The sequence below is a fragment of the Amblyraja radiata genome, chromosome 1, assembly GCF_010909765.2.
Source record: "Amblyraja radiata isolate CabotCenter1 chromosome 1, sAmbRad1.1.pri, whole genome shotgun sequence".
Lineage (NCBI taxonomy): Eukaryota > Metazoa > Chordata > Chondrichthyes > Rajiformes > Rajidae > Amblyraja > Amblyraja radiata.
The window spans coordinates 49,583,320-49,598,491 of record NC_045956.1 but is presented as its reverse complement, the minus strand read 5'-3'; the positions used below and the strand labels follow the sequence as shown (position 1 = coordinate 49,598,491).

General features: G+C 47.1%; 1 protein-coding gene across 1 annotated transcript; it reads right to left on the bottom strand.

Annotated features, from left to right (window-relative positions):
* Positions 1-1,186: 1,186 nt before the first annotated feature.
* On the bottom strand, positions 1,187-6,626 carry myl5 (myosin light chain 5). Its single transcript, XM_033021571.1, has 7 exons — positions 6,499-6,626; positions 6,300-6,407; positions 4,810-4,885; positions 2,857-2,961; positions 2,695-2,773; positions 2,544-2,592; positions 1,187-1,378 (listed from the first exon to the last, which is right to left on the bottom strand). The coding sequence occupies exons 1-7, from the start codon at positions 6,499-6,501 to the stop codon at positions 1,277-1,279; spliced, it is 522 nt and encodes a 173-aa protein (XP_032877462.1). The 5' UTR covers positions 6,502-6,626; the 3' UTR covers positions 1,187-1,276.
* Positions 6,627-15,172: the final 8,546 nt, after the last annotated feature.

Sequence of the window (15,172 nt, the reverse complement as noted above, 5' to 3'; positions counted from 1 at the left end):
AGGGAGGAGGTGAGGAGGATTGGGGGAGGTAGGGAGTGGGGAATAGAGGGAGAGGAGGGCAGTGGGGGAGATGAGGAGGATAGTGGGGGGATAGGGGGAGGTGAGGTGTGGGGGAGGTGGGGGATAGAGGGATAGGAGGGGAGAGTAGTTAAGGAGGGAGGGAGTGACTGAGGGTAGGGGAAAGGAGAGGGAGAGAGAGGTGAGGGAGGGATTGGGGAGGGGAAGAGGAGAGGGAGGGTGAAGAGGAGGGGGAGAGAGTGCTAGGGTTGTGGGTAAATGAGCTGCGTCTGTGCAGTTGGGGGCTATGGGTGAGTGGTGAAATATTGCGTACACCCTAAAAAGAACTCTGTGGAGTCATTGTAGGCACAAACTCCAGTAATACTTGAAGCCAGTAATGTTTATTATGCTCCATAGTGTTTTCTGCTGTAGGCTTTCTTGAGCCACAACTATCAAGAACTTCTGTTGAACAATGTACCTCCATTTTAGAAGTGCGGAGTGGATTTCGCTGATGCTATCAAGTCCCCTTCTACAAGCAGCCAATAAATGTGATGGTTAATGCAGACTGTGTGCAGAAATAATTAAGATGGGTAAATTTGCTACCTGCATTGCAACCAATGTGCACAGGATAAACAAGCATTCAGATCCCTGCACCTTTTTGGTTACAAGCTCCTGTTCATTTGGTCATTTGCCTCCACCTAGTGGCAATATTTAGCACATTCTACTCTACTTCAAAGCTTAATCATTGCGTGCCAGCAGCTTTGAACAGTCATAATTCTGGAAATAAGTACGTGTGCAATTGCTTCACGAATCTTTGTCATACGTTCTGAAATAACATTGGTATTATACAGGAACATTTGTGGCTTTACAGTGGTATAAAATACATAATCAGTGAGAATAGACAACACATCTTTCTTAATAACTCTTAACACCAGTGCCCCGCAAGGATGTGGCTCTGCTTCCTACTAAACTTACTTCCTGTACATACATGACTGTGTGGCAAAAATTCTGTTTGATTGTACAAACTCCGTACAGGCAGCACCCGTAGTCAGGATCGAACTCAGCATCTCAAAAGTGCCTCTGAATGATATGAATTGCTATGTGCATATGTAGCACAAGAGGTGAGTAAACTATTTGAATTTTGTCAATTAAGTCAATGGGTGGAGAAGCCATAAAAACTACAAGAACCATTATTTAAAATGTGGTTTTATTCACTGTTGATGCAACGTGATAAATACAAAGATCTGAGGACTTTGGGTAAGTGTGCTTGATTTTTCATTTAGTCTTCCTTTTCTTCACCGTGTGTGATGATGTAGCAGAGTGATTTATAATCCAGGTTACCCGCCGTATCAATGGGAGAGGACTGAAACATCTGGTCAGTCTAGAGCATATAGCAAGAAGGAAGAAAGGGAGGATAACATATTACACTGCTATTAAATGTTTAAATGTTGAAACTTTAAATGCCCGGTTCCCAGCAGACAATCTCATTAAATATATAAAAGGGGAAATTATAAAACCCATTGAAATCAACTCAACAACCTATTTTGTGCGTAGGTACCTTATGAATACAAAGTCATCGTTCACTCAGGATTATTTTCATCTAAATCACACATCCTGACATAACTACATTACTGATACATACATTTATTAAGAGAAAAATCCATCACCTTTTATTTACTTCAGCTGTTTTTTAAATGCAAGTTAATTTTTGGAGAACAAATTATACAACTTACTTCATTATGGGAGTTGTAATATGGAGAGATTTTCTTGCGAATGGCATGTTGGCCTTTATAACAAGAGGAATCGAATATAGGAGCAAAGAGGTCCTTCTGCAGTTGTACAGAGCCCTAGTGAGACCACACCTGGAGTATTGTGTGCAGTTTTGGTCCCCTAATTTGAGGAAGGACATTCTTGCTATTGTGGGAGTGCAGCATAGTCTTACAAGGTTAATTCTCAGGATGGCGGGACTGTCATATGCTGAGAGAATGGAGCAGCTGGGCTTGTACACTCTGGAATTTAGAAGGATGAGAGGGAATCTCATTGAAACATATAAGATTGTTAAGGGCTTGGACACGCTAGAGGCAGGAAACATGTTCCCGATGTTGGGGGAGTCCAGAACCAGGGGCCATAGTTTAAGAATAAGGAGTAAGCCATTTAGAACGGAGACGAGGAAACACTTTTTCTCACAGAGAGTGGTGAGTCTGTGGAATTCTCTGCCTCAGAGGGCGGTGGAGGCAGGTTCTCTGGATGCTTTCAAGAGAGAGCTAGATAGGGCTCTTAAAAATAGCAGAGTCAGGGGATATGGGGAGAAGGCAGGAACGGGGTACTGATTGGAGATGATCAGCCATGATCACATTGAATGGCTATGCTGGCTCGAAGGGCCGAATGGCCTACTCCTGCACCTATTGTCTATTGTCTATTACTCCCATTACATGGATGTAACAAGGTGTAAGCCCTTGTTACACCTGAGATATATACTCTTCCATTCCTAATTGGCAAATGAGTATTGGTCAAGGAAAAGTGAACTGTTAAGTGGTTGTACACACCTCCTCAGCTGTGAACTTGTCAGCTTGTGTCATTAACAAGTGTTTCAATCTGCAGGTGGAAAAAACAGCATGAGAAACTTGTCAATAAAAACACCAAGAAACTGCAAAAACAAGCACTAGCAAAACCCAAGAAGATAAAAGAAACATGTACTCTTCTTTGTTGATGTTTCCTTTCCCATTTGGATCAAACATTTTGAAGGCATTTAGCATCACCTCTTCTGGATCAGAACCTGTGCAAAAATAAATAAATAAAGAATCAGTGAGAACAAAGTTAGGGGGGCAGGAAATTGAAACAGAAGTGGTATTACCATACCATGTAACTTTGCTCCAAACAGATTTAAAAACATGGTAAAGTTAATTGGACCAGTAGCCTCTTGCAACATGGATTCTAGTTCATCATCTTTTACGTTGAGTTTGCCTAAAATAAAATAGAAAATTAATGATATGATATTTTTTGATATGAATCCCACAAGCTATCAACTCCTCCCATAGCTTTGACCAATCTTTGTTTTATTATTCTTCATGGCTGACCATCAAACATATTATATTAAATAGACCTTACATCAGGGAACCTACAGAACTGTTCTTTTATGAGCATTTTTTCATAATTCTTCTCCTAATTTGGGGTGGTGCAGCGGGTGCCTTATGTATGGAGTTTGTACATTCTCCCTGTGACCACATGGGTTTTCTCCGGGTGCTCTGGTTTCCTCCCACACTCCAAAGGTGTACAGGTTTGTAGGTTAATTGGGTTCTGTAAATTGTCCCTAGTAAGCAGGATAGAACTAGTGTACGGATGATTGTTGGTTGGCATGGACTCCTTGGGTGGAAGGGCTTGTTTCCACATTGTATCTCTAAACTAATTCCTCAACATATCCTCTATTCCTTTCTCCCTAGAAATATCAGGTTTTCCCTTGAAATCTGCATTTGTCAGCCAATTTATAATAATGGATCTTAGTATTCTTTGAGAACATATATTTCCAGCTAATTCTATTTTAATTGATTTTTTATTCATTTGCATTGACAGTCCATATCCTGAGCAGGTCTCATAAGGAACTACACAATTCAACACTTTGTCTTCCCTTTTAGTTGACATTTCTCCAGAGTCTCAAGCTCAATACTCTTTTTTTCATATACAGGGTTCATTGGATCACAAAAAACCTGATTTAAAGAAATCTGACATTACATGAATTCTCCCAAATCTTCTAAAGCATTTTCAAACATAATTATGCATAGTGTTCGGATGACTTGGGTAAGTGTATGTAGAGCAATATGATATGGATTCTGTAGCTGTTGAAAAAGGACGTTTCTGAGTTATGGACAAACCAGCTTATGGATAGTTTTCAGAAACAGAACCTTTACATAACCTGAGGAGTGCCTGTATTTACTGTTATAGGGATCGTACTTGCGCTTCTTCTCTTTTCATGGTGTCGTCATATTGCTTAATTCATGCTGACTAAAACTGAGCACAATATTCTGTGCTCTAACCAGTACATTGAACGGTTTGCCATTCACCAGTAATCTAGCCTTATGTACAAGTGTCTCGTAATAGTGCGACAATTCTGACTATGGGTGCTGTCTATATGGAGTTTGTACGTTCTCTCTGTGTCCATGTGGGTTTTCACTGGGTGCTCCAGTTTCCTCCCACATTCCAATGACCATGCAGGTTTGTAGGTTAATTGGCTTCTGTAAATTGTCCCTAATGTGTTGGATAGAACTAGTGTATGGGTGATTGCTGGTCGGTGTGGACTTGGTGGGCAGAAGGGCCCGTTTCCACGCTGTATCTCTAAACTAAACTAAATTAATCTGCCTGCACATTATTCGTATACCTCCATTCCCTGCATATCCATGTGCCTACCTGAAAGCTTCTTAAACACCACCATCAAATCGGCAAACTAATTTTTCTTCTTACTAATTCTATTCCTTCTACTAATGATAGTTCAAAAGTAATTCATAGGTGGCATAAATTTTAAAATGCTTCAAGGATGCAGCAGACACAAGTCTTTTCTTTCACCAGTGTTCAGCTAATGCTGGCTGTGGGAAGGGAGCAACTGAATGTTAGCTGGTCGATGTATCTGATACTGCAGAGGGTTGAACTGAGACATCCCAGAGGCTGAAATGTGATATCCAAATATTTACGGAATATTCTAATATTAAAGTGGATCTGTCAAGTGACTAATGACCGTCGTAAGGGGAAATCACAAGTGCAAGCTTCTGCATTCAGCATCAGTTACATTGAGAGGGTATGAGATTTGCAAATAGCATTTACCCAAGGATGCATAAGTGTCTTTCAGATCTTCTTTGTCAATGAAGCCATCTCTGTTCTGGTCAATCAGAGTGAAAGCCTGAAAGGAGAAAAACATCAAAACCATCCAGTTTAACATGTGCAATTCATTGCCACAGACGGCTGTGGAGGCCAAGTCAAAGGATATTTTTCAAGGCGGAGATTGACAGACTTGATTAGTATGGGTGTCAGGGGCTATGGTGAGAAGGCAGGAGAATGGTGTTGAGAGGAAAAGAAAGATCAGCCATGATTGAATGGTGGAATAGACTTGATGGGCCGAATGACCTAATTCTGCTCCTTGAATTCATGAACTAATTAATCCCTCTGACTCAGATCATTTTATGAACATGATAACGTGCAGTTACATCAGAAGACACCTGTATTTCAAATGAACATCTAGAAATATTTTTGTCATTTAGCTTGTAATGCAAATGAATAAAGAGCAATATATTAACTATTTAACTCAACTGTAAAATATATTAACTTGTGTAAACTATTGCACACGTTTCTAGCCTTGACACTTTCCTGGTTTCATTAATGTAATAACTATGGAAAAAAAACACAGGGGATATACTGAACAGTAATAGTTCAATTGAATCAAGGAAAGGATTTATTTTTAAAACTTTGTGCTTTGATGTTATTTCAAGTTTAGATCTGTCTTTGCATTTCACTGAATATTGATGTCCCTAATCGAATATGGGAAACCAATATCAATTTAAATAGCGTAGGAAATCAAAGTGTTCCAGCAAATGGCTAATTGTAATGATTTCATTTTTCAGATTTTAATCTTTCTCATATCCCTTTATAAGAGAACAACCATTCTGCCCAGTGAATCCATACCACTCTCAGAACAAACCCATTAATCTTTACCGTGGCTTTCTCTCCATTCATACTATTCATGTAATTTAACACCTTCATTAATCATTCTCTCATCCTACCCGTCTCTTGTTCCAGCCTACCAGTCTCTTTTCACTCTTTCCCACATACTCGTCGCAAGGTTATCCCTCCTCTTCTCTGCAGCTTTTCTGCAATCTTATACCCAGCATTGGGGAATCAAAAACATGAGGACATATGTTTAAGCTGAGAGGTACAAGATTTAATAGGAACCTGAGGGACAACTTTTTCACTGTATGGGACCAGTTGTCAAAGGAGTACATAGAACAGTACAGCACATGAACGGGCCCTTCGGCCCACAATGTTTGTGCCGAGCATGATGCTTAGTTGAGGTAGATACATTAGCAACATTGGGCAAGTACATGGATTGGAAAGGTATAGAGGGATACGAGCCAAACGTGGGCAAATGGGACTCGCTTAGATAGGGCATCTTGGTCGGCACGGACGAGTTGAGCCGAAGGGTCCCGTGCTGAATTACTCTATTTCGTGTCAAATAACAAAATAATAATAAGCTATAAAACGCTTCGGGTCAACGGAAAGGCGCTACATAAATGAAATTGGTCCCAGATCCTGACACTTACTTCCTTGAATTCCTGGATCTGGGTCTGTTCAAAGCTGGAGAAGACGTTGGAGGAAGCCCTCTGGGCTCGCTTGGCGCCGCCTTCCTTCTTTTTGGTCTTCCTGCTCGCCTGCAGAGCAAAGAAAATCAGGGAGTAATGTCATAAGGATAAGCTGGCTGGACTAGCCACGCCGCGCCCTGCCCTGCATCCACACACTCACCATGCTCGCCCGTGGCTGCGCATCGCGGCTGTGGTTTATATAGCGAGCTGGGCTGGTGCTGGACTCTACGGCTGGCGTCTTCTCAACTCCCTGAGGAACACTGCAGCCAGCACAAACTACTCCTTACAAGGAAACATTTAGCTCAACGGCAAAAGTGTCCCGGGAGAATGGACGAGAGATTAAAGTTTCAGCACCTGGTTGCAGATCGGTCCTGAACTTCTGGGGGGAGGAATTTTAAAGTTTCATTTACCGCCAAGAATTCGCCAAAGTTGAGGTAGCAAGAAATCCAACTGCAAAAGAAAAGGAACGCGCTTCAGAAATGCTCCCGCAATCACATTCTGAATTTAAGCTTGCTTGTTTTAAATTAGTTTAACGATTCTCACGAAAAAGCAAATCCAAAGGAAAAAAGAACATGCTGTTCGGAAACTTACTCCACCCCTACTTATTGGGGTAACTTTGTCAGATCTGGATTCAGGCCACACTATCGAGCAGGTGGTGTCCTGGGAGAGAGGATGGACACAAAGTGCTGGAGTAACTCACCGGAACAGGCAGCGTCTCTGGAGAGAAGGGATGGGTGACGATTCGGGTCGGGACCCTTATTCATCTTTCCCACCACCACCTACAATCAGTCTGAAGAAGGGTCCCGAACTGCTGTGCTGAAGCAAAGCAAGAATTTCATTGTCATATCAGGGACACATGACAATAAACTCACTTGAACTTGAACCGAAATGTCACCAATCCATGTTCTTCAGAGATGCTGCCTGACCTGCTGAGGTACTCCAGCACTTCGCGTTCTTTTGTGCAAATTAGCTCCTGCGGTTCATTGTTTCTGCACCAAGGACAGGTTCTCCCCGGGTTACTTAACACCGATGCACATACAACATGTGCACACGAACAAGCGTTTGGAAGACCGGCAGGATAGATTTACAGGCTGCTGCGAGGTTGACATCCCCTCCCTCCGTCCCTCCCCCACCCTGGTCTCGTACTAGTTTCACTGTCATCCTGTTGAGTTTCCCTACTCGTCACCTATCCCACACCCGACAAATGGCCTATTGTGTGCCACACATCCTTGATTATCTGTGCTTTTTACATATCTTGACTTCATTTCTCCTCAGTACCGTTTACATCTCTCGTTCCCCTTTCCCCTGATTCTCAGTCTGAAGAAGGGTCTCGAACCGAAACGTCACCTATTCATTCAGAGATGCTGCCTGACCCGCTGAGTTACTGCACCATTTTGCGTCTGTCTGCAGACATCTTCTGCCGTGCGGGGAACTTCGTTCACATAATATCAATCAATCAATCAATCAGATTTATTCATCACATACACAATAACGTGCAGTGAAATGAAAATAAAAAAAACACACAATACACTGTAGCGGAACCTGCTGGTGCTCGCAAGTAATCGAACCCTGCGGTTGAGTTCCTCGAACATGTGACTCTGGGAGGGGTCGCGTTTTCGCGCGGTTTCTGGGCTGTGCCCAGTAGTCAATCGAGACCACTGTTGTGGCTAGACCTGTATTAGTCGCATTTGTTAGACTCGTTGTCGTTAAACTGTTTGCGAATAAAACTTGGTATAAAATCCGACTTTTGTCTACATCCGCCAAATTGGTGACCCCGACGTGTCCAGCCGAAGTTGGATGAAGAAGAATATGCAGGACAATTATATTCCCTCTGACGCCCAGCAGAACACAGTCAGTCTTAAACTGTTCCCGTTTTGGCCCAATCAGCCTAAAGTGTGGTTCGCACACGTTGAGGCATAGTTCCATCTGCACCATATTACAGCGGATGAGATGAGGTATTTCCACGTGGTGGGAGCCCTGCCGCAGTAGTCTGCCTCCCGTCTACTGCCCTACCTCCAGGACCCACCTGCAAAGGTCAAATACGGCGGCCTCAAGGCCCTTCTGCTGCATACGTTCGGACTCAGCCGACGGGACCGTGCTGCCCGCATCCTGCACATCGACAGCCTGGGAGATTGGCGTCCGTCCGCTCTGATAGCCAGGATGCTTGCGCTGATGGATGGACACCGCCCGTGCCTGTTGATCGAGCAGACGTTCCTCGAACAAATGCCCGACGATGTCCGCCTGATGCTCGCTGGCGCGGACTTTAATGACCCCCAGCAGCTCGTGGAGCGAGCCGATGAGCTGTGGATGACCAGACATCAAGAGGTTTGCGTGTCCGCACCAGCTCGCCTCCCTCGTGAGGAAGGCACGACCTCAGCCGAGGAACAGCAGCAGCGTCCCGAGACTCGTGGTGCTACTGCCACCTCCATTTCGGTGTGGAGGGTCGACGCTGCCACTTGCCCTGCACGTTTCAGGGAAATGCCTCAGCCGATTGTCCGTAGAGGCGAGCGCGATCAGCCAGAACGAACGCCTCTACATCCGCGACCATTCCGGCCGCCGTTTACTGGTGGTCTCCGGCGCGATCGTCAGCATTCTTCCCTCGACCAGCCGTGATACCCATGCTGGGAAGAAGGGCCCTGTCCTCTCGGCCGTTAACGGGAGCGACATTCAAACGTATGGTACGCGGACCATTAACCTCACTTTCGACTCCCGCTCGTACAAGTGGAAGTTTATCGTTGCGAACGTCGCCCAGCCATTCCTAGGTTCTGATTTCCTGCGCGCGTTCTCTCTCGTCGTCAATTTGCGGGGCGGTCGTATGGCCCCGCGATCAGACATCAGCGCCGCTGCACCGTGCTGCCCGCCACCGCCCATCCCGCAGCCTGACGCAGTCGCCGAAGTCGAGGGCCCGTTCGCCACCCTGCTCTCCGATTTCCCCGAACTCCTTACGCCCCGTTTCAGCGGGGCGCCTCCCCACCACGAGGTCGTGCACCACATCCCCACCAAGGGCCCCCCGGTGCATGCTCGGGCACTGCGTATTGCCCGGGATTTGTTTCAACTGATAGAAGACATGGGCATTGTCCGACGGACCGACAGCCCTTGGGCCTCCCCGCTCCACATGGTCCCGAAGGCATCTGGGGGGTGGAGGTCGTGCGGCGATTACAGGCACCGTAACACAGTGACCACGGCGGACCATTACCCGGTGCCTCATATACAGGTTTTCTCGACGCACCTCGATGACATTCCTCGACCGCCACCATTACCCCGTTCAGCCTGTTCGAATGGCTTTGTATGCCTTTCGGCCTGAAGAACGCCGCTCAGGCGTTCCAGCGGCTCATTGACCAGTTCGGACGGGGCCTGCCTTTTATCTTCATTTATTTGGACGACATCCTGGTGGCCAGCGTTTCGCTGGCGGAACATGTTAACCACCTTCGCCTTTTGTTCCAGCGTCTACGGGAACACAGCCTGGTAATTAACCCCACGAAGTGTCAGTTCGGCCTGCGTTCCATTTCATTTCTGGGACATCAGGTTACCCCGCAGGATGCTACGCCACTCCCTGCGAAGGTCGAGGCCATTCGGCAGTTTCCCCGTCCACTGGCCATCAAGGGGCTGCAGGAGTTTGTCAATATGGTGAAGTTTTGTGCCGTCGGCCGCTGCTGTCATGCACCCCCTGTTCCAGTGCCTGACGGGCAAGCCCCGGGACCTGGTGTGGTCCGACGAAGCGAACGCGGCATTCGACGGTGCCAAGGAACCGCTGGCCAATGCCACTACGCTGGTGCACCCGAGAACATCTGCCCCCACAGCGCTCAACGTCGACGCTTCGGATGCTGCTGTTGGTGCCGTTCTGGAGCAGGTCGTTGACAAGCTCTGGCAGCCGATGGTGTTTTTTAGTCGGCAGCTACGGGCTCCAGAGTGCAAATATAGTGCTTTCGACCGGGAACTGTTCGCGCTCTACCTGGCTGTCAGGCATTTCAGGTATTTCCTCAAGGGCCACGCTTTCACTGCTTTCACAGACCACAAACCTCGCACTTTCGCCCTTAGCAAAATCGTGGATCCGTGGTCTGCCAGGCAGAAGCGGCACCTTGCCTACATATCCGAATTCACGACCGATATTCAGCATGTAGCTGGGAAGCTTAACATCGTGGCCGACGTCTTGCCTCATTTCGCCATTCCCTCAGTTTCAGCTCTCGACCAAGGCGTCGACTACGGTGAGCTGGCAGCGGCGCAGCAGGCTGATGCCAGCATGGCGGACTATCACACCACCGACCCGGGCCTCTGGTTAGCCGAAGTATCTTGCGGCGCTGCTGGTATCAAGGTCCTGTGTGATATCTCCACAGGACGAGCTCGTCCAGTCATTCCCGTCAGTTGGAGGCGGCGGGTTTTCGACGAGGTCCATGGTTTATCCCACCCGTCCATACGAGCGACGTCTGCCCTCTCAGCTGCTAAGGTTCGTCTGGCACGGACTACCTAAACAGGTGGCTGCCTGGGACCGTGCCTACATTCCGTGCCAGACTTCCAAGGTCCAACGACACTTGTGGCCTCCCGTGCAGGATTTCGCTGTCCCGGAGGGCAGGTTCCTGAATGTGCATGTGGATCTCGTGGGTCCCTTGCCACATTCTCGAGGCGCCACACACCTGCTCACCATCGTGGACAGATTCACGAGGTGGCCGGAAGCGATCCCGCTTTTTGATATCTCCGCCGAGGCTTGCGCCCGGGCTATGGCAGCCCACTGGCTCGCCTGGTTTGGGGTGCCCTCTGACATCACCACGGACCATGGGGCCCAGTTTACCTCTTCCCTGTGGACGGCCCTGGCACAGCTCTACAGCGCCCGACTGTACCAGCCGACCGCCTATCACCCGGAGGCTAATGGACTGGTCGAAAGGTTCCATCGGCACCTTAAGTTGGCGCTGAAGGCCCGGCTTACGGGTCCGGACTGGGTAGACCAGCTGCCTTGGGTCCTCCTGGGTATTTATACCGTGCCTAAGGAGGTTTGGCTGCCTCCTCGGCCGAGCTCGTTTATGGCTCGGCCTTACGGGTGCCTGGAGATTTCCTGCCTGCCGCCCGTGGTCAGGAAGTTTCGGCCTCGGCGTTGCTGGCCGAGCTTCGTGAATGAGTGCGCACGTTGGCTCCCATCCTCACCTCCAGGCATGGGCCTGGTGGTGTTACAGAGGTGTGCCTATGTTTTCCTCCACAAGACGCTCACCGCTCCCCACTGCAGCGGGTCTATGAGGGGCCGTTTCGAGTGCTTCGGGCCGGAATCGCCACGTTCACGTTGGACGTGGGTGGCTGGGAGAAGTTTGTCTCCGTCGGCCGCCTCAAGCCCGCCCATGTGGACGGTGACAGTCCGGTGGTCGTAGCTACACCGCAACGTAGAGGTTATTTGCCAGCTGATCAGCCCTCTCCGAGCACACCTGTTCCCGGCTTTGTTCTGCTGGTCCCCATTGTTACGCCCGCCCCTTTTTAGCGGATTTCGCGTCCTCCTGGCCCTGTTTTGCCGACCCCTACTGTTACGCCCACCCCGCTTCTGAGAACCACACTTTCCGGTCGTACCATTCGGTTCCTGCTCGGTTCCGTACCTTGGGTTCTGGGGGGGGGGGGGGGGCATGTAGCGGCACCTGCTGGTGCTCGCAAGTAATCGAACCCTGCGGTTGGGATACTCGAACAGGTCACTCTGGGAGGGGTCGTATTTTCGCGCGGTTTCTGGGCTGTGCCCAGTCAGTCGATCGAGACCACCGTTGTGGCTAGACCTGTATTAGTAGCATTTGTTAGACTCGTTGTCGTTATACTGTTTACGAATAAAACTTGGTTTAAAATCCGAATTTTGTTTACATACGCCAAAATACAATAAATGTTTAACACAAACATTCTTCACTGTGGTGGAAGGCACAAAGTTGTCAGCCCTCCTCCATTGTTCCCCCGTGGTCGGGGCCATAAACCTCCGCAGTCGCCGCTGTGGGTGGCCAGATGTACAGGCCTTCTCGTTGCGACGGTAAGTCCCGAATCGGCGCTTCCCTACTGGAGACCGCTGCTTCAGGATGTTGTAGGCCGCAGGCTGGCAGTCGGAGCTCTTCTCCAAGGATCCCCGGCGAGGGATCCCGATCCGGATGGTACGTCCACGCCGCGCCCGTGGCTAGATGCTCTGCAGACCGCAGCTTCAGGATGTTATCGGCCATGTGCCGGCAATCAGAGCTCTTCTCCAGCGATCTCCTAGCGAGGGGTCCCAGGCTCCGGATGCCACGCCCGTGGCGAGAAGCTCCGCAGAACACAGCTTCAGGCTATTATCGGCCATGTGCCGGCAATCAGAGCTCTTCTCCAGCGATCTCCTAGCGAGGGGTCCCAGGCTCCGGAAGCCGCACCCGCAGCTAGAAGCTTTGCAGACCACGGCTTCAGGCTGTAACAGTCCGCGGGCCAGCGATCTGAGCACTCCACTCTGGCGACCGGCAAGGGCCCATCCGCTCCGCGGTGATTTCCATTGGCGACAACCTAGGTCATCCTACGTCAATCGGCGACAGTACCGGCGTCAAGAGAAGTCTTCAGTTGTCTCCATTTATCGCTGACAGGGTCGTAGCTTGTCGCGGGTGGAGGTAGGTTGACTTCGGTTGTCGCCTGTGTGGTCGAAGGTTGTCGTAGGTGTCGTCGTGGTTGTCGCAGGTGTGGACGTCCGAAGTTGCAAGGAATTGTGTCACCAGTTGATGTAGCTTGTCGTAGCTTGACGTCGACTATGTGGTAGCTTGTCGTAGACATTGTCATAGGGAGAGTCCATTTTGGCGTCTCGCTACGACTGTGACTGTCGCCAGCAGTCGCCTAAAAAAAACGCCTAAATGGGACAGGCCCTTTATTATAAGATTGAACTTTACCGAGGCACTTTACCGAGGCTGAACCTGCTAGAAAGGCCCAGACAAACCAGTAAGCAGAAACTAGCACAATGGCGTAAATGTTATGGATCTGGTGAGAGGTTTTAAGAACGGGACTTACTGAGAGGGGAAATTATCATCTAAAAACAGCTACTCCTGGTGGGGCAAAGAAAAGCCAAGGTCCATTCATGACTTGAGCTGAACTAATAGAGTTCAGGAAGTAATTGATTTGTGCCCAATGTCTAATAGCTGGTCAACATTAATAAAACAGAAATAAAAATGAACCCTTTTAACATTGTTGGTGGGCCAGAAAACACCTGTTATGAGAAACACAGTTAATATTTCATTCAGGTCATGTGATAGGAGCAGAATAGGAGCAGAATTAGGCCATTTGGCCCTTCAAGTCTACTCCGCCATTCAATCATGGCTGATTTATCTCTCCCTCCTAACCCCATTCTCCCGCAAGAATCTAATTAACCAAGGTAGTTTTATTGATCTTTATGACACTTTTGTCTGTGGAAGCTTACTGTGTACAAGTTGTCTGCCAGGATGCCTATACATACTTATGGTGGTCTTTTAAATGTTTGTGAAATCCGGATTAAAAATCTCACCAGGGATAGAAATACTTTGTCATTTAAGGTCATGTGAAGGGAGTTGTAGAGCTGTGACATTTTGAGTGTTGACATGAAGTGATGATGATGTTATAAAAATTAAAAGTGTATGCAATGGGAATGTTCTGATTGTAATCAAACAGCTTAAGAGAAATTAAACAGGAGTGTTCTGCAAGATGGTAAATTTAAAAAAAGGTTGTAGGAAAAAGGAATTGCAGATGCTGGTTTACAAAAAAGTAAACAAAGTGCTCAGCGGGTCATGCAGCATCTCTGGCAAACATGGATAGGTGATATTTCCGGTCTGGGCCCTTCCTCAGATTGTTGAAGATGCCTCTTTAAGACTACAGAAGAGTTGACCAATTCAAGGTTGCCACAACAGTGGCTGCAGAATATTTCATATGTGGCTTTGGTCAGAGTAATTTCAGTGTTGCTGAAATGCAATAGAGAGAATCATAATTAGACACAAGGATTTTCAAATACATGGAAATTACATGGACTAGGGAGGATTGGGGAAAGAACATAGCAAGTAAGGATTGAAAGACTGACAGTGGAATTTTGGGGGAAGGATTGTCAACTGTTGAACTGAAAGTGAAAGGTATATTTGTAAAGAGAAGGCATCATTTATAATATCTGTTAACATAAAGGGCGGGGAAGATGAAAGATACATCATCTGGAAGAAGAATAGATACATCATCTGAGAAAGAAAGATAGCTATTTTCAAAATAGTATTGATCATTGATTTCTGACGTTAAATTGCTATCATGTAACTGGATTACACTCAATCTCTTTTTTATCCTCAGCATGACTTCACAACAATTCATACTCAGATAATTATGGCCAGAGGCCTGCACAGCAAAGAGATTACAAAGAACCTTTCAGGTGGCGTTTTCTAATCCAACTCGAAGAAACCCTGCAGCTCAGGTGCAGATCTGTTTCAAAACAAATCGGTCCATTGTGTTTGGAATCAGACAATCATTACGCCATTGTGAATATTCTGAATATTTTGAGAGATACATCATTATCTAGTTGAATTGGGAGCAAATAAATCTCAACACATCAAAGAAGTGCAGATCTATTCTTTCCCGCTTTGCATGGAATGCAAGAACTTGCATTTATGCACCATTTGTACTGTAGTAAAATGTCCCAGCTTCTTTAAGTGACAATCTTTGACATGAGTTATTGAAAAAGTTGACCAAAGGCTTTGCCAAAGTGGTTGGTTTTGCAAAAAACAGAAACGAGTAAAAGAGAGTTAATGATTAAAAAATGATAGGGTTCGAACAACTGAAATGGTGGGCAATAATTTTGAAGGATGTGGAGGACGCGCAGTAGGGTAGAATTATAATGTAGAATTAATGTTTTAAAGGTTTTTGAG